This window comes from Hyperoodon ampullatus, assembly GCF_949752795.1.
Source record: "Hyperoodon ampullatus genome assembly, chromosome: 19".
NCBI classification, from domain to species: domain Eukaryota; kingdom Metazoa; phylum Chordata; class Mammalia; order Artiodactyla; family Ziphiidae; genus Hyperoodon; species Hyperoodon ampullatus.
The window spans coordinates 53,888,044-53,912,674 of record NC_136932.1 but is presented as its reverse complement, the minus strand read 5'-3'; the positions used below and the strand labels follow the sequence as shown (position 1 = coordinate 53,912,674).

The following is a 24,631-nucleotide window of genomic DNA, read 5'->3' as shown; positions in this document are numbered from 1 at the left end:
AAAAAACAGCTTTTTTGAAACACAATTTACATACCATAAAATTCACCCATTTTAAAGTGTACAACTTACATTGCCTCCTGAAAAAAAAAAAAGTGTACAATTTAATAGTTTTTAGTATATTTACAAAATCATGCAACCATTACCACAATCTAATTTTAGAACATTTCAGTCACCTCAAAAAGATACTGCCTATACTGCCTTTTAGGATTTGTTCTCAACCTTGTCCTCTAATCCTATTTAGTTTTTAATTTCTAAGAGCTCTTTTTTATTCTGATCGTTTCTTTTTTATACTGTCTACTGCTTCATCGTGGCATGGTTTCTCTGATATTAATCATAATGATTGAAGGGGTTTTATTTGTCTGTTGCTTTTCTCTAAGTTTCTTTTTTTTTTGCCTTTTTTTGTTCTATATTTTTCAAGTGAGAAGCTTTTTTTCAGAGGTTTGGTGATTCTTGATTGTCTGTTCATATTTAAGAGTGGGAAACTAAAAAGCAGGTTAGGACTTCTGAATGCGTAGATGGGAAACTCTTGGGCTTTTCAGAGTCTTAGAGAAGACTGTTGTCTTGCTTGGGGAGTGGAGGCCTATAAATAAAGTGAGGGTTAAGGGCTGGGAGGTCTCAGACTGCAGTATAATCATTCACATAATTCTACTTTCAGAAAGGTGCTTTAGATATCCCTGATTGTCCATCAGTTCAGAGACACCCTCTTTTACCATATCCAGAGAATAGATCTCTAGTCTCCTCTCTACTGGGGGATGGGTATTCATCTAGGTGTGTAGAATGGAGGTGATTTGGAGGCCTATTGCTCATATAGACTGTCTATATTTAGTCTCTGTCTTCATTCTCACTCCCAGAACTGCCTGGAGTTGTCAGTTTCTGAGGCCTTTGGGGATTCTGTGGTATAAGTGGTAGATTGGTTTTCCCACCTGTCAGTTTAGTATTCTGCTTTCTCGGGTCTGCTAAGTCTGCTAAGCCAGGTATCACTCAGTTATTGGCTCTGGCTTCCAATATTTTGTGTTGTTGTCCCTCATCATCATCCTATGCATTTATGCCTTTTAAGAAAATCCCTTTAATGTAGTTTGAATTGTGTGTTTCAGGAAGGTATGAAATTAAGTACGTGAAATGAAGTACTTTCTTTTCTCTTTACTTGAAGTAATTTCTTTCTTTTTTAAAAAATTTATTTTATTAAAGTATAGTTGATTTACAATGTTGTGTTAGTTTCTGGTGTATAGTAAAGTGATTCAGTTTTATATATATATATATATATATATATATATATATATATAAAACCTGAAGTAATTTCTAAGCATTGTCTCTAATCCTCATTACTTCTGTAAGGTGGGTATTTTTATCTTTATATTATACGTAGGAGAGCTAAAGTTCAAAAAGATTATTCAAATTTCTTGTTCAGGGTCACACTAACAGTAATTAGCAGAGATGGGATTCCCACTCAGATCTGGCAGACTCTAAAGGCTGTAATCTTTCTACTACATAACACTGTCTTTTATTAGTGGAATGATTTAGGTGTGGTTGAGAATGACCTTTTTAATTTTCTTAGCTTTGGGTAGCAGGCTTTGTAGTTGCTTTTTGTTTTACCTGTTTACACTGCAATGAAGTAGAAGGAGATCAATGAAAATTACTTTTACAAATCAAAATTATTCCCTTTAAACAAGTCATTCTTGTTGGTGTGTTTTTATAACCATTTTTCATATCTGATGAGCCCCTGGCTGTTTCTTTTTACTTTTTGAATAGTGATCATTTCTTTCTCTGTCATTTTGAGTTCTGCTCAAAATGCTTCTATAAACTAAATTTCATTTTCCAGGTAAAAGATGGTCTGAGTTATTACTGTCCTTGTACTCAGTTTGTGACTTTTTGATGATTAAGTTTTAACACTAGATTTTTTTCTATATGAAATAAGTATCAGCTGTTAGTATGTACAGTTATCCTAACATTTTAATCCCAAAGGTCCTTTGTTTTTCCAAGGAATGTGAGGACGTTTACTCTCTCCAACCTTCAAATGCAGTAACTGAGACTTTGAGAGGGTTTGACTATTCATATTCATAGAGAAAAGTAAAGGTTCTCATTCTTCTTCTGTAGAACGGCTTCATATCTCAATGACAATTAATGGCCAATTCAACAAGCCATTATTGTGAGGAAAAAATAATTTCTACCAAAAATAATTCCAGAATGATTTTTTATTCTTATGCTAGTATATCTGACTTAAACCAGTGACTTCTGATATGTTTTATATAGTACGCCTGAACAGGAGCAGCTAATGGTAGTGTGGCTAAGTTGGATGATAAAAGAAGAAGCTTATTTTGAGAGGTAAGATGACTTTGTTTCAGTTAGCTGAGTAAGTTTTTCTTATCCCTTTCTTTGGAAATTCATATTTTCTTTTCTGTTTCAACAGTACTTCAGGCGTCTCTGCTTCTTTTGGGGAGATGTTATTATTGGTTGCTATGTACTTTCATAGCAACCAACTTAGTGCTATCATTGACTTGGTCTGTTCTACTTTGGGGATGAAGGTAATTTCCTTTTATCTTCTTTCTAAAGACGGTGTTTCTAAGCTGGACATTTTCTTGTAATGTTAAGTAAATAGATTGTTTTCATTTTGAAATAATTTTAGTTGTTTAATAGTTTGAAACTATCAAGAGCTCTTAGAAAAAAATACATTATGAAAACACTATTCACAAGAATAATAGATGTTTTATGTAGAAAGCTTAGAAAACACAATAAAGAAGGGAAAGATATAATTCCATGTTCAGAGATATCAGGTACTGTTAATAGTCTGGTATCTGTTCTTTCTTTAAATTGATATACATATTTTGTAATTTTAATGAACTTACCAATACATGATAAGCACTTCCTCATATCCATAAATATTCTAATACAATATAATTTTTTTTTTTTTTTTTACGGTATGCGGGCCTCTCACTGTTGTGGCCTCTCCCGTTGCGGAGCACAGGCTCCGGATGCGCAGGCTCAGCGGCCATGGCTCACGGGCCCAGCCTCTTCCTGGACTGGGGCATGAACCCGTGTCCCCTGCATCGGCAGGCAGACTTTCAACCCCTGCGCCACCAGGGAAGCCCTCATTTTTAATGGCTGCATTGTAGTTCATCATATGGACCGATCATGATATTCTTAATGGATCTTTTCTTATTTGCCATGTAGATTTTCCAGTTTCTGAATAATGCTCAGATGAATATCCTTATGTATGTAAATATACGCAAAGGCACTCATACATGCATATCTTCAAACACTTTTTGGATTATTAGGATGAAGTTCTAGAAAGCAGTACTAAGTAAAAGTATGGTGATGTTAAGCTGTTTCATGTGTATTGCCATATTATCTTCCAGAGAGATTATACCAGTTTAACTGTTCTCATTAGTGAATGAGAGTGCCTATTTTCCTAAACTCTCACCATCACTGGGCATTACCATTCTTTTTACTCTTTGCAAATATGGTGAAAAATCATCTTACTTATTTTGCATTTCTTTGATTACTAGTGAAACTATGGTTATTATTATTTTTTATAGTTACAGTTTATATAGAGGTTTTTTAGGTAGTTTTAAAAAATCTATGTGTTTTAGCTGGTTTATTTCTTTTGTGAAAGGCTTATTGACGTCCCAGTTTTTCTATAGGGATTTTTATTGATTTATTTTTCCTTTTACTGATTCAGAGGGGCTCTTTATATGTAAATGATATGCTGTTATGACTTATATAGCATATTGGGTTGGCCAAAAAGTTCCTTTGGGTTTTTCTATAACATCTTATGGAAAAATCCGAAGGAACTTTTTGGCCAACCCAATATTTCATTGATTTCAAGACATATTTTACCCAGTATTGAAACTGGGATTCATTTTACAGTTGATGTGTAATGTTAATGGGGTAGTGTTTCACCTCTTTTTTTCTTGAAAAGCTACTATTAAATCTGTGGTGCATCTTATAATCCTTATTGTCTTTAAAAGTGGAGAAGTACAATATAATATGTCACAGTTGATTTTTCCCAGTTTTTTTTGCCATGTGAAAATTATTATTTTCTATGTGTGCAGTATATTAAGTATTTCTTTTGTGGTTCTTACTTTGTTTTTCTGCTTAGAAATGTTTTTCTTTCCTTAGGTTTACAGAAACAGTCACCTATATTTTCTTCTAGTGTTTTTGTGGCCTTATGTTTTAAATTTAAATTTTTAATACATTTGGAGTTGATTTTGGGTATGGTGTCATGTGCAAATCTTTATAGGTATTATCCAGAAAGATAGCTATCCTACCTCCATTTATTGAATAACCCACTTCTTCCCACTGACTTGAAATGCCAATAATGGTATATTTACTAAGTACTTTTATATGTTGGTTCAGTTTCTGAGGAAAATCACACTTTAATGTTGGGTTTGAGAAGCTACCTCTGAAATAGAGTATTTGAACATTAATTTTATATATCACAGTCATTTTAGATAATAAATTTACCAGAGAAAATTGTGCTTTATATATTTTATTTTCACATGCTGTTGAAATTCTTTTGGTTGTTTTAGATTGTAATTAAGCCAAGCTCCTTGAGCAGGATGAAGACTATCTTCACACAGGAAATTTTTACTGAGCAGGTACTTCTTTTAACTTTATTCTTAGGTACTTTTTTTTTTTTTTTTTTTTTTTTTTTGCGGTACGCGGGCCTCTCACTGTTGTGGCCTCTCCCATTGCGGAGCACAGGCTCCGGACGCGCAGGCTCAGCGGCCATGGCTCACGGGCCCAGCCGCTCCGCGGCATATGGGATCCTCCCGGACCGGGGCACGAACCCGTATCCCCTGGCATCGGCAGGCGGACTCTCAACCACTGCGCCACCAGGGAGGCCCCTCTTAGGTACTTTTTAAACTTTCTTTTACAACATTCTTTGGGGAAAAACTTGTATGTTTCAGTTTAGGAGCATTATATAGTTTTTAAATTCCTTTTTAGTTTCCAGTGATGATTTATTTAATCTTAGAAACTTCTGTAAAGAATAATCCTATTTAAAGTTTACTTTTCGGGCTTCCCTGGTGGCGCAGTGGTTGAGAATCTGCCTGCCAATGCAGGGGACACGGGTTCGAGCCCTGGTCTGGGAAGATCCCACATGCCGCGGAGCAACTAGCCCCGTGAGCCACAAATACTGAGCCTGCGCGTCTGGAGCCTGTGCTCTGCAAAGAGAGGCCGCGATAGCGAGAGGCCCGCACACCGCGATGAGGAGTGGCCCCCACTTGCCGCAACTAGAGAAAGCCCTCACACAGAAACGAAGAGCCAACACAGCCATAAATAAATGAATAAATAAATAAATAAATAAAATTTTTTTAAAAAAAGCAAAATTCCTAAAAAAAAAAAAAAAGTTTACTTTTCAAGCTATTTACTACATACAAAAGCATGTAATAAATTTACATATTTTGGAGACTTTGAATAGATACTTAAGAATATAGTCTTAGATATTGATGGTAGGGGTCTCACATAGGGTAATCAACTGGTATTGTCAGGAGAAAAATAACATAGCAACCTATTTAAACCTTTTCAGCTGTGAGGTGCATGTCTAACTAGATGATAAGCTAGAGTCTAAATTCCTTATTCTAGTATTTACCTGTTCATATTTAGTTTCAGCACTTTTGTCCATGGGTAATCCTAATGATATTTTATTTTTCCAGTGATGGAGGCTATTCTTTTTTTTTTTTCTTTTTTTAAAATTGAATTATAGGTGATTTACAATATTGTGTTAGTTTTAGATATGCAGCAAAGTGATATGGTTATACATATATATGTGTATATATCTATATTCTTTTTTTAATTCTTTTCCATTATAGTTCATTACAATATATTGAATATAGTTTTCTGTGCTATACAGTAAATCCTTATTGTTTATCTGTTTTATATGTGATACTGTGCATCTGTTAATCCTAGACTCTCAATTTATCCCTCCCCATCCTTCCCCTTTGGTAATCATGTTTGTTTTCTATGTCTATGAGTCTGTTTCCATTTTGTAAATAAGTTCATTTGTACTGTTTTTCAGATTCCACATATAAGTGATATCATACAATATTTTTCTTTCTCTAACTTACTTCACTTAGTATGATAATCTCTAGGTCATTCCATGTTGATAAAAATGGCATTATTTCATTCTTTTTATGGCTGAGTAATATTCCATCACACACACACACACACACACACACACACACACACACACACACACACACCATTCATCTGTTAATGGACACTTAGGTCACTTCCACGTCTTGGCTATTGTAAATAGTGTTGCCATGAACATTGGGGTGCGTGTATCTTTTTGAATTAGAGTTTTTTTCTTTGACGGAGACTGTGCTAAAATTTAAAATTAATTCCTGGGACTTCCTTGGTGGCGTGGTGGTTAAGAATCCGCCTGCCAATGCAGGGGACACGGGTTCGATCCCTGTTGAAGGAAGATCCCACGTGCTGCAGAGCAACTAAGCCCATGCACCACAGCTTTTGAGCCTGTGCTCTGGAGCCTGCAAGCCACAACTACTGAAGCCCGCATGCCTAGAGCCCCTGCTCTGCAATAAGAGAAGCCACTGCAGTGAGAAGCCCGTGCACCGCAACGAAGACCCAACGCAGCCAAAAATAAATAAATAATTTAATTAATTTAAAAAAATAAAATAAAATGAGTTCCCAGGTTCATTTATCAATTTAAATCTCATAATACAAAAATATGTATATCTTAAAAAATGAAATATTTGAAAATACTCATAGATCTGTAATTCTTGCTTCTTTTAGGTTAATTAATATTTTTGGGAATTCCCTGGCAGTCCAGTGGTTAGGTCTCCGCCTTTTCACTGCCAAGGGCTTGGGTTCAATCCCTGGTCAGGGAACTAAGATCATGCAAGCTGTGCAGTGCAGCCAAAAAAAAAATTCTCATTCCTGTACCAAACTCTGCCTTCTCCCCTCAATGCACATACACTCCCACGTAACAGTCACACATAGGATTTAGGAGACTCATAAGTTATTTTTCATGTGTTTAGTTTGAACTAACTGGAAGACACCTTTGGGGAGGGTCTCTGAAAGACAATTAGTGGTCTGTGCATGACACAATGGGAATAACAATAAAAATTCCTATTTATATTTATGTGATACTTTATAAGTCACATATATTTTTCCAAAGAAATTTATTTCCCTCTCGCAAAAACCTTTTGAAGCAAGTAAGACAATATTGTCTCGTTTTGTAGATGTGAAAATAGACTCAAAAGATAAAATGACTTAGCTAAAGTCATTGAGCCCAGATTTTATGATTCCAAATTTTAGGTATTTTTTAATCTTACTATAACCCCCATCAACATATCTGTGTTCAAAAGCAAATTTTAAAATGTAGAGAATTTTACAAATACCTAAATGTATGATGCTACCTCATCACTCAAAAATAATTAAATCACGTAATAATTGGGTTTTATCATTCCTTCCTGAGGACCACATTTGTATTAAGTTTTGACAGTCTACCTGGCTAATCCTCCCTCTTTCAGAATAATTTTATACTTGGTTCTGTCATATGTATTAATACTATTTTTCCCTTTTAGGTTGTCACAGCTCATGCAGTTCGTGTCCCTGTCACCAGCAACCTGAGTGCCAACATTACTGGATTTTTGCCTATTCATTGTATTTACCAGCTTCTGAGGAGTCGTTCCTTTACAAAGCACAAAGTATCAATAAAAGTATGACCTTACATTTATATTTCAAGCTACAACCTAAGTTAATGCTTTCTTCCCAATTCCCTTTCAGTTTGTAGACCTTTACTGTGGGTTTCGTGTGTGAAGTGTGTCTAGTTACTAGTCGTTTATATAGTTATAGTAATTAGGCTCTCAATTTCAGATTTTTAAAACAGTATAACTGTTCAGTTATTTACAAAATGTACACTAGTACCTTTTAAATTCTCAGTAATATCGTTTAGCTATTTCATTAAACCTTAGTAAAAATTGCCCTTTTTTGTACTTGGTTTTGTTCACCAAACTGAGAAAGTTGCTGGTTAGCCATGACCAGTATTTGTACATTTGTCACAAGGACATCTAACATCTAACTTGAAAATATTTTTGATATATTTTCAATTTGTTATGTAGTTGGCTATACCAAACAGTTAAAAGGTCCTCTAAAGAAAAGGCTGAACCCCAGGAGGTAAAAGGAATCTGTTTGGACCATTTCTAAGAGGCAATTTTTTTATAAAGAACCATGAACAATATATACATTGATATATCACATTTAATTATCCTTGTTATCATGATCTAGTGAAGTTATTTTCCATCTTGATTGTATCTTCTGCTTCTTTATATTTTTAGCAATATAATAGATAAGAATTAAGAGTCCAAATGCACACCCAGCATTTTTTCTTGGCCTCTATTTGTGTAGATAGTTAATCTCCCATAAGTGGTTGTCAAAGTCACTTTCTTAATCTGTCTGAGGGTTTGTTGTGAAGAGCTGTCCCTCTCCCTAAATTTCTTTCTGTTGTGGGGTCTTCTACAGCAACACATATGGTGCTCTAAATACTGATATAGAAGGGACTTAACAGTGTTTTTCCCACTACTTGAAAACTAATAGATTAAAAACCCAAAGTCCAAACTCAAAACTCAAACTCATCATTTTAGATTTATCTTCCACGTCACGGTATTCTCAATTTTAGGGTATAAAAGTATTTCCTATTTTTAAATCAAAGACAACTGTGAAACTGGATAATATATTTAATAACTGCTAAAGGTTAATAGTGAGTTTCACTGATTCCTAAATCATGTAAAATTATATGTGCTTTTAAACTTTTGCTTGCTTTTTCTTATTGCCATAATTGACTTGGTGCCTGCAACCTTCTTTTTTAGGACTGGATTTATAGACAGCTCTGTGAAACCTCCACTCCACTCCATCCTCAACTACTTCCTCTGATTGACGTGTACATAAATTCTATACTTACTCCTGCATCTAAATCTAATCCAGAAGCCACAAATCAGCCAGTCACAGAACAGGAGATACTCAATATTTTCCAAGGAGTCATTGGGGTAAAATAGTGGCTTTTCTACATTTATTAGCTTATTTTTCTTTTATTCTTCAGGCTGACTCCATGTTTTTTCCCTGATTATTAGAGGAGAACAACTTCTAGGTGGTTCTGAATTTAAGATGGTATTCAGTTTTTTTAGATCACTTATAAATATTAAAAGAATGGTATTAGTTCCAAGTAGTTTGTTGAATAGATACTTTTTGAGGAATTCTTTCAAGAGCTCCATTTTCCTTTTTTTTTTTTTTTTTTTTGGCCGCGCTGTGCCCCTTGCATTAGGAGTATGGAGTCTTAACAACTGGACCTCCAGGGAAGTCCCAAGAGCTCCATTTTAAAGCTTAAGGAGTGCTGTGGAAGTTGTGTGTTTACCAGCAGACTGCATGACATTTCAACACATTCAACCAGCTTTGTTTAGTTTCCTGGGGATCTAAGATCTACCTAGATTATTAATGGAAAACTTGAAGAAAATCTTTTTTCTCCAAATATACTTAACTGTCCAATATGATTTTTAGGAATTATTTTCTTCACGGTAATTTCAGATAATACTTGAGACGCCAGTAATGCTTTTTGAGAAGCAGGCTGATGGGGCTGCTGTTGCCTTTTTTTTCCTATCTTCTTTTTTTTTTTTAAAAAACAGTAACTTTTTAAAAAATTTATTTTTTTTTGGCTGCGTTGGGTCTTTGTTGCTGCGCGTGGGCTTTCTCTAGTTGCGGTGAGCGGGGGCTACTCTTCGTTGTGGTGCACGGGCTTTTCATTGTGGTGGCTTCTCTTGTTGCTGAGCACAGGCTCTAGGGCGTGCGGGCTCAGTAGTTGTGGCACACGGGCTTAGTTGCACTGCGGCATGTGGGATCGTCCTGGACCAGGGCTCGAACCCATGTCCCCTGCATTAGCAGGCAGATTCTTAACTACCGCGCCACCAGGGAAGCCCCTTCCTATCTTAAAAACTGTTAAGCATGTTGCTTTTCATCTCCCAAGCCATCTCAAATTTAACTTAGACTTCAAGTTGTCTCTTTGAGTTTAATGAGAACACAGCAACACTTCTCCCAACTTGTTCGATCTTGGGAGCAGCAACACTTAATAATCTATTTTGAATGCTTTTGCTATCAAAAAGCACTCATGAAATGTAACAGTATTTTAAAGTATTTATAATATTACCTCCAGGGTGACAACATCCGCCTTAATCAGCGTTTCAGTATCACAGCACAGCTTTTGGTGCTTTATTATACACTGTCTTACGAAGAAGCTCTCCTAGCAAACACAAAGACTTTAGGTAAGTTGTGCATAGGCGAATGTTTCTAGTGATAGTTCATCTTATTTGCTTATATTTTGTTACTTTCTAGGCTGCTGTATGAGAAAATAAGGTCAAATATTCTAACAAGCTCCAGCTTCATTCTACAGTCTTTGCAATGGAGGCATTGTGTACTCTGAAGCATAAATACATGTATGTCTGGGCATATAACCACCTCTTAAGGCTCAGTGCTGCTTTTAGCAGGCTGAATTAATGGATAACTGAATTGTCTGTATTTTAACAATTTTAGTGACCTTACTAACTAAATGTAAATTAAGAGATAAACCTAAAGGAACTGCAACTGAAATATTTTTACTTGATTTCAATCTGTACCCTCTTCTTCCCTCCATTAGTGTGAAGGGTAACAGTCTAATCAAAGCAATAGAAAAAAACCAACAGTAGGTTTTCCTTTGCCATTGAGATGATCACTGAACTAGGCTTTCAGACTTAGCTATTTCATATAATATCAGAAGGTTAGATTTAGCATAAATGATATCAGTATAAAGTAGTATGTTTTCCTCTATTTGAAAAAGAATATTCACCTGTATTTTAGGCTTGTTAAATGTATTTAGTTCCATATTTGAAACAAAAAGAGTGTCATTAAAAAGTCGTAGGCTGGGCTTCCCTGGTGGTGCAGTGGTTGAGAGTCCGCCTGCCGATGCAGGGGACATGGGTTCGTGCCCCGGTCCGGGAAGATCCCACATGCCGCGGAGCAGCTGGGCCTGTGAGCCATGGCTGCTGAGCCCGCGCGTCCGGAGCCTGTGCCCCGCAACGGGGGAGGCCACACAACAGTGAGAGGCCCGCGTACAACCAAAAAAAAAAAAAAAGTCGTAGGCATTGAGTATATAATGCAGGGAGAACTCTTTTAAGGGAGGTTAATTTGTCATAGCTGAGTGGTTTTACTTTTTGAAAGCTATAAATTAAAGTTACTCTTCAGTGTGTGGCAGATCAGTTTCTTTTATTTTTCCGAAGTATTGTGTTCTAAGTATTCTGTGCATTTCTCGGCTGCTTTCTTTTCTGACTGCAGGTGTTAGGGTTGTACAGATGATATACCACAACTGTAATTGTAGTCTCTGTCATATCAGGGACAAGATGGGCTAATAATAAGCATTAGGGAATAGTCTCCCACTTTTATCCACATGTAATGAATTCTGTTAAGGAATATGACACTTGTGATTTAATGGATAGTGGGGGAATGAGTTACAAGGAGGTATTCTGGGGAGAACTCAGACCATTAATACTGTAGCAGGGGACTAAGATACACCCTTAGTTTTTGTTTAAATTAATGTCTAGCCAAAAAAAATCTTAATACAGAAAAGTACAGAGACTAGTGTAGCCAACTTTTGTGTATATACCATGCAGAATTAACAGGTCACTCAGAATTTTTTGGACTGGAGGAACCTTTAAAGATTACGTATCCCAGTCCCCAATGACATGCTCAGTTCAACCCTGGTTCGTGTGAAGCTGCTGTTCTTTATGCAGGAGTCTGATGGATCTTAATTGGAAAGTTAAGGATTTTAGGTTAGGAGTACAACCCAGCCTGGATTGAGTCTTGGAAAAGGAACTGGGAGATTAGAGGAAAGTTGTTAGGTTTTTCTAAGATTCTAGGCAAAAGATGGTGGTGGTTTGGACTGGTAGCAGTGTATATGTATTTTTTTCTTTTTTTTTTTGTGGCTGCGCTGGGTCTTCATTACTGCGCGCAGGCTTTTCTCTAGTTGTGGCGAGAGGGGGCTACTCTTCATTGTGGTGCACTGGCTTCTCATTGCGGTGGCTTCTCTTGTTGCGGAGCATGGGCTCTAGGCACGCAGGCTTCAGTAATTGTGGCATTTGGGCTCAGTAGTTGTGGTTCGCGGGCTCTAGAGAGCAGGCTCAGTAGTGGTGCAGGGGCTTAGTTGCTCTGTGGCATGTGCGATCTTCCTGGACCAGGGATCCAACTGTGTCCCCTGCATTGGCAGGCAGATTCTTAACCATTGCACCACCAGGGAAGTCCCAGTATATGTATTCTGAAGGTAGAGCTGAGAGGTTTTGCTGATGGATTCATGAGGTTTGAGAGACAGGAGCCAAGGTTGATGTGGAGGCTTTTGGCCTAACCTATAAAATGGCTATGGACTGAAATAAATGAGCAGGTCTGTGGGGGATCAGGAGCTCGTTTTGGACGTATGGAGTTTGAGATGTCTGATAGACTTTCAAGTGGGGATGTTATGGAAACAGTTGTAAATACTGGCCTAGAATTTAGGGGAGATACCAGCACTGAAGCTTTGAGATTCTTCAGCATATATATGGTATTTAAATCATGACATTAAATAAGATTACCAAACGGGAAGGTGTGGGAGGAGACTCAGGAGGATCTGTTGTCCTGGATGCCAAGGAAGGAATGTTTCAAAGAGGAGAGAGAGTTCACCTGTGTCAGATGATGTTGATGGATCAAGTAAGGTTAGGACTCCGCTGATGACCGCATATAGCTTGCTGGAGGTCCTTTGACCTTTACAGTTTTATTAGTAAAGTAAACACTTGTTTTTAGGATGAAAGCCTGATTGTAGTGGATTCAAAAGAAAATTAGAGGAGATATACTGGAGACAGTGAGTACACACAGTTCTTTTGAGGAATTGTAAAGAGAAGGAGAGAAATGAATGTGATAATTGGAGAGGAAAATGAGGTCAGGAGAGGACTTTTTTTTCTTCTTTTCTTTTTAAGGTGAAAGAGCTAAGAGAATGTTTGTATTCTGTTGGGAGTAATCTAGTAGAGAGGGAAGGCTGATGAGAGAATCCCTGGAGGGATGTCCTTGATAGGTGAGAGGAGATGGGATGTAGAAGACAAATGGAGGGATCAACCTTTCCTTGAAGAATTTTTTCCCATAGTTCAGGAGATTTTTTTCTAGTCTAGTTTCTTATCTCCACAGGGAATAAATAATTGGAGAATATGTCACAACATGAGAGAATTTTGCTTTTCCACAGCCAAAAAAGATAAGTATTCTTCCTCAAATTTATTCCTACCTGTGAAGCTGTGTTGTAGTTTCAGTAGCTTGTTAACTGGTCTGTGGTTTTGGCCTTTATATTAAACATTATTAGCAGCCACCAGGTAGCTGTAGAAGCTCAGATATGGAATTCTGACACTTGAGATAGAGCCAAGTATTAGAATATCATAGTCATTAAAAAATGGGTTTGTATATATACATATTTTTTCACATATGCATATTTTTGGTTTGTTTTAAAATATTTATAATACATGTGTATATATTAATTTTAGTTAAATAGTGTATTGATCCAAAAGAATATGTGTAAGAAATAATAATATAATAAATCCCTGTGTACTAATACCCAATTAAAATATGAGCATTACCATTATATTTCCAGTTTTTATACTTTAAAAAGTGTTTCCTATTTATTACACCTGAAGACTTTATTACTAGGTAAAAGTTTGTTTTTACATGCTTTTGAAGTAAAAACAATACTAATGAATATTGAACATATGAGAAACTTTATCTGCTCTTAAAGCAGCCAGTGGGATCCTAAACACAGTCTCACTCTTTAGTGGCTAAAAGTATTACTTGCTTAACTCTCTCCCTCAAGCTTAACTTCATTTAAAAACAGGGTCTGGCTGCCTTTTCTGCTTCTGTCCCGTTTCGTGTGAAGTTTCCTTCTTTGTCAGCAGCAGAACTAGACACATACCGCGGTATTTGGGAAACTGTAATGTTTACTGCCTCTGAATTCCTGAACTTGAAGTTTTTCTTTGCACTCGATAGTTAATTCTCTTCTTACCAGAAGAAAGTTAACTCCAACTGCCTCTATCAAAATGCAGAAACCTTTAAGTAAATACTGGCAGATGTTTTTTCTTGGCAGCTTGAAGTTTCAGTGCTGTAAAATCAAGTTTGACCAAAAAAGGTTCTAAGAGTTAAATGACTGTAGTGTAGAGTAACCGTATAAAATTTTTAAACTTATTTCATTATTTACCTAATTGCTTTCATATCTTAATGCAAAAGAACTGGCTTTTAAAATAAAAACATTTATTAAAAGTGTGTTTACTGGAGGAAATTGAGGAAGTGAAAAATGTACAAAGACCAAAGTAAAACCACCCATAATTCTGCTGCCCAGAGGTAATCACCATAGAATTTTGCTGGAAAACCCTTTAGTCTTTGCACATATGATAACTTTCACAAAGTTGGAATCATATTTTTTTTTTGGAGGGGGGGAATCATGTTTTTAATCTACCCTTTTTAATAATACACTTTACACATTTGCCTATTTAGTAATTTTTTTTCTGAAACATGATTTTAATAGCTATATAATATTTCTTCATAAATATGAACCAGTACTTGACAAATTCCTTATTGTTGGACATTTAAATTATTTCCACATTTTGCCATTATAGAGAGTGGTGGAATGAATATCCTTAGAGCTCACTCTGTATACAGGTATACTTATTTCTGTCCTTAGGACCGAACTACTAAATCAAAGATTTTGGAATTATAAGATTAAAAAAAACAAATTGCTATATTGCTTTCCAGATAGGTTATAACATTATAGACATTTTGTATAAGACGTTTGTATAAGATGTGAGTGTCAATTTTTTTGCAGTATTGACTGTTACTTGTTTTTGGTGTGTTTTAATTATAGAATTTTATAAAGAGGAAACTCTTTGAAAGCGAGGTACTAACATTATATGACTCATCACCTATCTATTCTTTTAGGACATTATTATGTCACTTTTAAAATTTATGTATGCCTTTAATTAATTTTGGTGTCAAGTATGGGGTGCAGATTCAGTTTTTTCTTTTTAATAATTGGTTATTTGTCAACATCACATAATGAATAACATGTCATTTTCCTATTACTTTGGAAAGTTGCTCTGATGTGTATCGAAGTTTTGTTACAAACCTGTGTCTGGTTTTGGGTTTTCTTTTTTATGTTAGACATTTCCAGTTCCTTTAGCCATTATTGTTCTTGTTCAATATTTCTGTCCATTCTCACATATATAACCTTTCACATGAACTTTATAATGATTTTGTCAAATTCTACAGAAGAAAATTGTATTGGGATTTTGATTAGAATTATGTTAAACATAGAGATTAATTTGGAGAGAATTTACATCTTTACAATAGTCTTTCCAGCTAGAAATATGAAATAATTCTTTTTAAAGTCTTTTTTATTTTTATTTTTTTTGGCTGTGCCATGTGGCTTGTGGGATCTTAATTCCCCAATCAGGGATCAAACCCAGGCCGTGGCAGTGAAACCACCAAGTCCTAACCATCGGACTTCCAGGGAATTCCCTGAAATAATTTTTTCTTTTAAATTATTAAAATGTAAGATTCATGAAGGTTGATTTTTATCTGTTTTTGCTACGGTATCTAGCATTTAGAATATTACTTGAAACATAGTAACCACTTAGTAAATGTTTTTGAATGAGTGAACTTATTCAAGTTATTTTTTTATGTCAATTAAATTTTATTTTTTGTAGGTTCTGTATAATTTTTTCTTAACAAGTTTTTTCTGGTTACAGGAAAGGTATTGACATTTAGTTTGGATTAGTCTCTGAATTTCTTAGAGTACCATTTAAAATTTTTTGTTAAATTTATCAAGAGAATACTTTTTCAGCAGTTATTGGGATAATTTGGTCTATTTATATAATTTGTTGTATAATTAATATCTGTATATTTCTGGAGTGGGCTCTACTTGCTCTGGGTATGTTATTCTTTTAGCATGGTGCTAGATTTGATTTGCTTGTCTTTTTTTTTTTTTAAATATGATTTATTTCCATCTGTATGTAAACAAGTGAAATTGGCCTTCTTTCCCTTTTTCTTTTCATTTCTTCTTTTTTTTTTCTGGCTTTGGTATTAAGTTTACACTAATTTCATAAGTGAATTAGTTTTCCATAGGATTGTTTTAAGGATTAAAATGTCATAAAAACTAGGGGCCATGTAAATAGTATTCAAAACATTCCCACAGTTTCGTTGAGGATGAGGTTAAAAGTTAGATTTGAATCTTTTTTTTTTTTTTTTTTTTTTTTTTTGCGGTATGTGGGCCTCTCACTGTCATGGCCTCTCCCGTTGCGGAGCACAGGCTCCAGACGCACAGGCTCAGCGGCATGGCTCACAGGCTTAGCCACTCTGTGGCATGTGGGATCTTCCCAGACCGGGGCACGAACCCGTGTCCCCTGCATCGGCAGGCGGACTCTCAACCACTGCACCACCAGGGAAGCCCCAGATTTGAATCTTTGAAAGCGACACGTTGGAAGAAAATTGGAAGTGTGATTGCTCATGTTGAATATATAAAACCAGTGATGTTCCCATAGGCCTTTCATAATTATAGTTTAGTCTTTTACTGGAAGATTAAGTATCCTTGATGTTGTATTTCATGGAGATGTTAAAGAGAAATAATTGCTTTAGGCAGGGCTTCATGGGCTGCTAGTTCTTTGATGGAATTATTAAGATGTGAACAGAATTTTGTCTTCAGTTTCATAAGTCCAGAAACTCAAATGTTGATACTTTACCCTAAGTTGATCTTGGGGACTCTAGATCTTAATAATACTGGCTAACATTTGAGTGCTTGTTATGTGCCAAACACTACTTGAAGCTCTTTACACCTGTTAACTCATGTAAACCCTCACAACAATTCTGTGAGATGGGTACTGTTGTTGTCTTTATATTACAGGTGAGAACACTGAGGCACAGGGAAGTTAAGTGACTTCCCTTAGTTTTAAGTGTTGGAACCAGGATTTGACCATCACTGGAACTTATATATATTTAATATTAATCCGTTTTTATTATTCAAAATAATCTATCTTTACTAGTATATATTAGCATTTTGCCTAGTCATAATCAATCTATTTATCTTTTTTTTTTTTTTTTTCGGTAGGCGGGCCTCTCACTGTTGTGGCCTCTCCCCTTGCGGAGCACAGGCTCCGGAGCACAGGCTCAGTGGCCATGGCTCACGGGCCTAGCCGCTCTGCGGCATGTGGGATCTTCCCAGACCGGGGCACGAACCCGTGTCCCCTGCATCGGCAGGCGGACTCTCAACCACTGCGCCACCAGGGAAGCCCAATCTATTTATCTTAATACCATTTTATGTTCCATTTTTCCTCTTTAATGTTATTTTGTACAAACAGTAGTGTTATTTTATATCCATCAAGATGGGCCACAGAGTTGTGGTTTCAAATTGGTTTTTAGTGTAGAATTTCTTTTTTCTTTTCTTTTTTCTCTTTTTACCTTTTGACGCTCTTCCCCTATTTCTTTTACCCCTCATCCCCTGCTCCTCTGGCAGCCACCAATTATTTCTCTGTATCTTTGAAGGTTTTTTTGTTTTTGTTTTTTTATGATTCCACATATAAAAGAGATCATATGGTACTTGTCTTTATCTGACTTATTTTAGTTAGCATTATGCCCTCCAGTTCCACCCATGTTGTCACAAATGGCAAAGTTTCATTCTTTTTTATGGCTGAATAACGTTCCATTGTATGTATATATGTGTGTGTGTGTGTGTATGTGTGTATGTATCTCATATTTTCTTTATCCATTCATCCATTGATGGACACTTAGATTGTTTCTATATCTTGGCTATTGTAAATAATGTGGCAGTGAACATGTGGGTATATATAACCTATTCAAGTTAGTGTTTTCATTTTCTTCGGATAAATACCTAGATGGGAAATTGCTGGATCATATGGTAGTTCCATTTTTAATTTTTCGAGTAACCTTATACTGTTTTCTTTTTTTAAATTATTATTTATTTATTTATTTCTTTTTGGCTGCATTGGATCTTCATTGCTGTGTGCGGGCTTTCTCTAGTTGCTGCAAGCAGGGGCTACTCTTCGTTGCGGTGCGCGGGCTTCTCATTGTGGTGGCTTCTCTTGTTGTGGAGCATGGGCTGTAGGCGTATGGGCTTTAGTAGTTGCAGCATGCAGGCTCAGTAGTTGTGACACGCGGGCCCTAGAGCGCATGGTCTTCAGTAGTTGCGGCATGTGGGCTCAGTAGTTGTGGTGTGTGGGCTCTAAGGTGCGTGGGCGTCAGTAGTTGTGGCTCACAGGCTTAGTTGCGCCACAGCATGTGGGATCTTCCCAGACCAGGAATCGAACCCATGTCCCCTGCATTGGCAGGCGGATTTTTAACCACTGCACCACCAGGGAAGTCCCTCCATACTGTTTTTTATAGTGGCTGCACCAATTTACATTCCTACCAACAGTGCACAAGTGTTTCCTTTTGTCCTTATCTTCATCAACACTTGTTTATTGTCTTTTTGATAATAGTCCTTCCAACAGGTATGAGGTGATAGCTCATTGTGGTTTTGATTTCCATTTCCCCGATGATTAGTGATGTTGAGCATCTTTTCATGTACCTGTTGTACCTCTGTATGTCTTCTTTGGAAAAATGTCTACTCAGATCTTCTGCCTATTTTTTAAAATTTTATTTATTTTTAATTTATTATTTATTTTTGGCTGCATTGGGTCCTCGTTGCTGTGTGTGGGCTCTCTAGTTGCAGCGAGCAGGGGTTACTCTTCTTTGCAGTCCATGTGCTTCTCATTGTGGTGGCTTCTCTTGTTGCAGAGCATGGGCTCTAGGCGTGTGGGCTTCAGTAGTTGTGGCAGGCGGGCTCAGTAGTTGTGGCTTGCGGGCACTAGAGCGCAGGCTCAGTAGTTGTGCGCATGGGTTTTGTTGCTCCGCAGCATGTGGGATCTTCCCGGACCAGGGATCAAACCGTGTCCCCTGCATTGGCAGGCGGATTCTTAACCACTGTACCACCAGGGAAGTCCCCTTCTGCCCATTTTTAAATTGGATTGTTTGGTTTTTTGCTCTTGAGTTATATGAGTTTTTAAATATATTTTGCATATTAGCCCTGTATCAGATATATGATTTGCAAATATTTTCTCCCATTTAGTAGGTTGCCTTTTCATTTTATTGGTGGTTTCCTTTGCTTTTCTGAAGCTTTGTAGTTTGAAGTAGTCCCACTTGTTTATTTTGCTTTTGTTGGTTTTGCTTTTGGTGTCAGATTCAGAAAAATCAGCCAAGACCTGTGTCCGGGAGCTTAGCACCTGTGTTTTCTTCTGAGAGTTATATGGTTTCCGGTCTTAGGTTCCAGTCTTTAATCCATTTTGAGTTCATTTTTGTGTGTGGTGTAAGATAGTGGTCTAGTTTCATCTTTTTTCATGTATTTTTATCTTCAATTTCTTTCATTAATGTCTTGTAGTTTTCAATATATAGGTCTTTCACCTCCTTGATTACATTAATTCGTAGGTGTTTTATTCTTTTCGATGCAGTTGTAAATGGGGTTGATTTCTTTTTTTTTTTTTTAACATCTGTATTGGAGTATAATTGCTTTACAGTGGTGTGTTAGTTTCTGCTCTATAACAAAGTGAATCAGCTATACATATACATATATCCCCAAATGGGGTTGATTTCTTAATTTCTCTTTCTGATTGTTTGTTATTGGTGTCTTAGAAACACAACAGATTTTTGTGTATTGATTTTATATCTTGCAACTTTACTGAATTTGTTTATTAATTTTAGCAGGTTTTTTCTTTTTTTTTTTTATTCTTGTTACCTTTATGGAACTTTGGCATCCAGAAAAGCCTCCTCAGCCACTTATTTACCAACCAACTGTACTTCACTCTTTAGGAAATTATTTGGTTCTGGCATAAAGCCATGTACCCTAAGGTGCTCCTTAAATGCTAGCTCCCTCATCTTACTGTAGAGGTCCCACGTATTCACCTCAGCGTTTGCATGAGAGTCACTTATGTGGGCTGAAATACTTGTCGTTTTTACCACCTTTTTTTTTTTTTAGTTCTAACAGTTTTTTGATAGAGTCTTTAAGGTTTTCTGTATAATACCATATCTGCAAATGGTGACAGTTTTACTTCTTCCTTTTCAATCTGGATGGTGTTGGGACTAGAATTTGACTGTCACTGGAAGCTATGTTTTTTTTAAACTGTGTTTTGAGATACATTCTTACTCAGTTCATAAAAGATTTGTGTGGAAAACTGGGATGCTAATTTATTAATTTACAAGGGGGATTATATCTAACCAAGAGGTATATGGCCTGTTTAGGCAATGATTCTCAACCTTTATTCTAACACTTGCACTCATATGCTTTTTATCTTCAATAAAAATTTGTTGAGCTTTACACTGTGTGGTTTGTATTTGGAAAAGAAAAAGTATATTGGAAATGCTTTTTCAAACTATGGACACCCTGGTTGAGATGCTCATGTGGTTTTGTTGTGTACAAGCAGAGTACCTTGGAATGAGATGAGGGTGTCAGGCATATAGCATATGGTGGAGATGAGACAAAGAAATATAGCGTTGATTTGCAAGGACCTTTACTCTGTGGGATCTGGGAATCCATGGAAGGTTTCTGAGCATGGAGCCAGAGACATGTGATCTGGCCAAATCTCAATTTAAATAAGAGGACTATGGCAGCAGTGTGAAGGATGGATCAAAGACCAGAGAAATTGGAGTCTGGGAAATTGAGCCGTAATAGTTATTTAAGTAAATGATGAGTAGGCACTGATTTAGGATAGCAGAAAAAGAACAGAAATTAAGATGGATTTGTTTTTAAAAAAAAAAAGCTTGTACTTGTTAGTTGAAGGTAGAAGTTGTGAGAGAAGGAAGTCATTCATATTTCCCAACTTTCATCAAAAAGAGTCACCACTAATACGTAATATGATTAAATTAAGGCTAAGGCTGTTGGCATCATGAAGCTTTAAGCCATGCTGGCATGACTGCATTTGGTCTTCCTAATTAGATTTGGGAGAGTCTTGACTGACTTCTCAGGTTTGGGTGTTTTTTTTGTTGTTGTTGTTTTCTAGTACAGGGCACTTCTGCAGGTGGCTTCTCTCACTCATGATTTTTCTTCCCCCTAGTTTCAGTTTCGGGGCATTTTCCGAGATATTGCCCTTAAGTATGTTCTTGCTTGTCCTGTGTATTCATTATTTTGGTAGTGATTCTTCATCTTTTATGAACTATATTCACAGATTAAGTGAATTGAAAGTAATTTGACATTGTGTTTGTTCCCATTTGTGTTGAAGGTTAAAATTTCTATTGTTTCTGACATTGTATCTTACATTTTTTAATCTTTGACTGACAGCTGCCATGCAAAGAAAGCCCAAATCATATTCGTCTTCTTTAATGGATCAGATTCCCATCAAATTTCTTATTCGACAGGCTCAAGGACTGCAGCAGGAGTTGGGAGGTATTTGTTTTATTTGTGTTTTACTGCTAACTTTTATTGTTAAAAAGTTCCTACCATTTATGATGTTATACAGTGTAATAGGTGCTCAGTGTTTAAAGCCCAATTCAAAAGTGAAATTCCTCTTTACCTCCCTTGCTGTCTTACTCCCTGCAAACCGCTCCTCACCCCCAAGGCCCTAGTTTCATTTTGGTGTGTAATTTCAGATATTCCTTTCTATAGGCTGAATCATATGAAATTACAGGTATTCAACTATTTTTGACCTCCAAAAATGCAGTTTCATATGGTTGAAGCTAATAGATACACACACAAGTAAAAAATTATTTTTTTAAACTTTAAATGGTATTGTACCCTATCTCTTCTGAGATTTGCTTTTTTCTCTTTGAGTCTTGGAAGTCTTATCATGTCACTTCATCTAGACCTACCTTATTGTTTTTAATTGCTCCATAACATTCCTTAGCGTGGAATTACTATAATATTTTTACTGTAAAACTGTCAAGTAGAAATATAGTACTATTTTTTGAAATTCAAATTTTTTCTTAAATGAACACCTTTTTATAATGTTTGAATGTTTGTTTTTTTCTTTTTGGTTTGTTTTTTTGAAGTTGGGGATTTTCTTTTTCTGTCTTTGTTACGGTTGGTTTCCAGGATGAACATGAGCTTGCTTTCGTCATCTTTAGCCAGATGTCTGCATTTATTTATTACATCTTTGCATTATCTCTTTCTAGAGAAATGATGTTATATTTGGCAGCTTTTGGCAACTAACATGTTTTACTGAAGAGATTATGAAGTGTAGATTAATTTGCACTATTGTAAGCAGTCATTTTTGTGACTGTTTTGGGAAAGTCTTGACTACACATGTACTTGTGCATTAAATTTAATACCACTTTTGATTGTTACAGTGCCTTTTCAAACAGAAGCATTTATTTTAAGCAGTTTCTATGAGAAAGGAAACAGATACTTAACCCTCTTGGGACTAAGCAGTGGTTTGATTTGATCTAAGTTGCATAATAAGGGGGTGATTGGATCTAACGTACTTTTATTACTACTGATACTCTTACTGCTAACTCTTGCAACTTTGGAGATGATGATAATAATTGTTTAGTAGCAGCAGCATTTATTAGGTAAATAACATAGTGGCGCTTCATATATTGAAATAGGCATTTATTTCAGTATCATCATTTATTTTCTCATTATTAATATTACACAATAATAATAATGAGTAGTCTAACTATGCTGTAAGCAAAAGATTAGAAACAAGACTTAGATTTAGTCAAAGGAGGGTTTCCCGATCCTTTTGAGCTTCCTTAACCCTTCTTAAAAGAAGACAAATGCACCCTCTTGTGGGTATCGTCAGTACTGCTTGGGTTGGGTGACATAGCTGTGTGACTTTGGGAACGTTAATAAATATCTTTCAGCCTGTTTCCTCATAGTAGAATGGAGACAATATTGCTTACCTTGTAGGAATGTTAGGGTGAAATGAGGAAATGCACATAAAGTGTACATTTAGGTACTCAAGTTGGGCAACTTTAATTTTACTCATCTATAGCAATGATTCTCAACTGGGTTGGAGGAGAGGACATGTTCTCCCATAGAAGCCTATCAGAATTTCTTCTTTTAAAATCTTTAAAAATTTTTATTTATTTATGTTTTGGCCGCGCCGCTCGGCATGCGGGAGCCTAGTTCCCCAACCGGGGATCAAACCTGTGCCCCCTGCAGTGGAAGTGTGGCATCCTAACTACTGGACCGCCAGGGAATTACCAAGCCTATCAGAATTTCTGAGTGAGGCCTTTTTCAAACCATATATGATCTCCCCGAAATGAACATTCTTTTCCCTTCTCTTTTTCTCCTCCCCACTCAACTCTTGAACTACTGCTATGTCAAACTAATTTTCCTGATGGGAGACTTTTATGCTGGGATAGGGTGGAAGAAAGCTTGAGAACTTTTGACAAAAGTAGTGGCTTCCAGCTTCCTGTGTATCAGGTCACTTGGCAATCTTTAAGCAGATTCCCTGGCTGAACTACTGAACAGAAGTTCTTAAGCTGTAGTATGCATGCATAAGAAGGGCAGAGATGCCTTTGGCTTGCTGTAAATGAAAGGGAGAAGAGAGAGGGGAAAGAAGAGAGAGAAGATTTTGATGTTTAAGAATAGAGAATCCAATTGACTTCTTTTAAATTTTCAAGGGTTGCATTCTGCTTTACTTCGTCTCCTTGCAACTAACTACCCACATTTATGCATTGTGGATGATTGGATCTGTGAAGAAGAAATCACAGGGACTGATGCCCTGTTAAGAAGAATGCTCCTGACTAGTAATGCCAAAAACCACTCTCCTAAACAACTTCAAGAAGGTATAATAAATTGGTATGCCTTTTACCCCTTTAGTAGTACACAGAGGTGTTAGGCCTGTGGAAATCTTAAAATCACCCAGAATTTTCCTGGAGATATAACAGGGTTTTGGTGAATATATTTAAAGTAATTCTCTTTGAGTTTAAGGATTTTTTACCACTTTTTTCTGACATGCTTGCATCTGTTTCCTCATAGGTTCTACGTTATATCACTAAACAGGTCATGTGGTTTTAGGAAAGTCCTAAAACTGGTCAGAAATAAGTGCTGTGGAATAGAACAATGTATCTGCTGTTAATGGATAATAAGCTAGGTCAGCACTTTGAAATAGAAATATGATGTAAGCCACACATACAATTTTAAACTTGCTATATATTGCCACATTAAAAAAGTTTAAAAAAAGGCAAATTAATTAAAATAATTATTTTGTATAACCCAGTATATCTAATATATTATGATTTCATCACGTAATCAATATAAAAAGACTGTTAAATATTTTACTGTTTTTTCATACTAAGTCTATGTATTTTATACTTACAGCACATCTCATTTTTGGACTATTTGCATTTCAAGGGCTCAGTAGCCAGAAGTGGTTAGTGACTATTCTATTGAACGAGCATGGTCCTAGCTATTTTTTACTAACAGCTGCTTATAGCCCATAAAGGGCTACCTGAAGGAAGGTGTCAAGAAGTTTGAATTTTTCAAATGAATGTTAATACCAAGAGCAGTAGTTCAGTATATTTTCATGTTTCAGTCAATTTTTTAAATCAGTGTGAATCATTGTCTTTGGGTCACTCTCACTAATGTGATTTTTTTTTTTTTTTT

The 24,631-nt window shown here is 36.2% G+C and overlaps 1 protein-coding gene across 1 annotated transcript in view; it reads left to right on the top strand.

The window, feature by feature from the left end:
• The window catches only part of INTS2 (integrator complex subunit 2), a 50,399-nt gene that overhangs the window by 13,387 nt on the left and 12,381 nt on the right, over positions 1 to 24,631 (top strand). The window contains exons 9-16 of the mRNA XM_079726203.1: positions 2,251 to 2,322; positions 2,408 to 2,522; positions 4,527 to 4,595; positions 7,548 to 7,682; positions 8,832 to 9,008; positions 10,166 to 10,274; positions 21,362 to 21,466; positions 23,647 to 23,811. Coding sequence (XP_079582329.1) covers positions 2,251 to 2,322; positions 2,408 to 2,522; positions 4,527 to 4,595; positions 7,548 to 7,682; positions 8,832 to 9,008; positions 10,166 to 10,274; positions 21,362 to 21,466; positions 23,647 to 23,811 — 947 coding nt within the window. The remainder of the gene's footprint in view (positions 1 to 2,250; positions 2,323 to 2,407; positions 2,523 to 4,526; positions 4,596 to 7,547; positions 7,683 to 8,831; positions 9,009 to 10,165; positions 10,275 to 21,361; positions 21,467 to 23,646; positions 23,812 to 24,631) is intronic.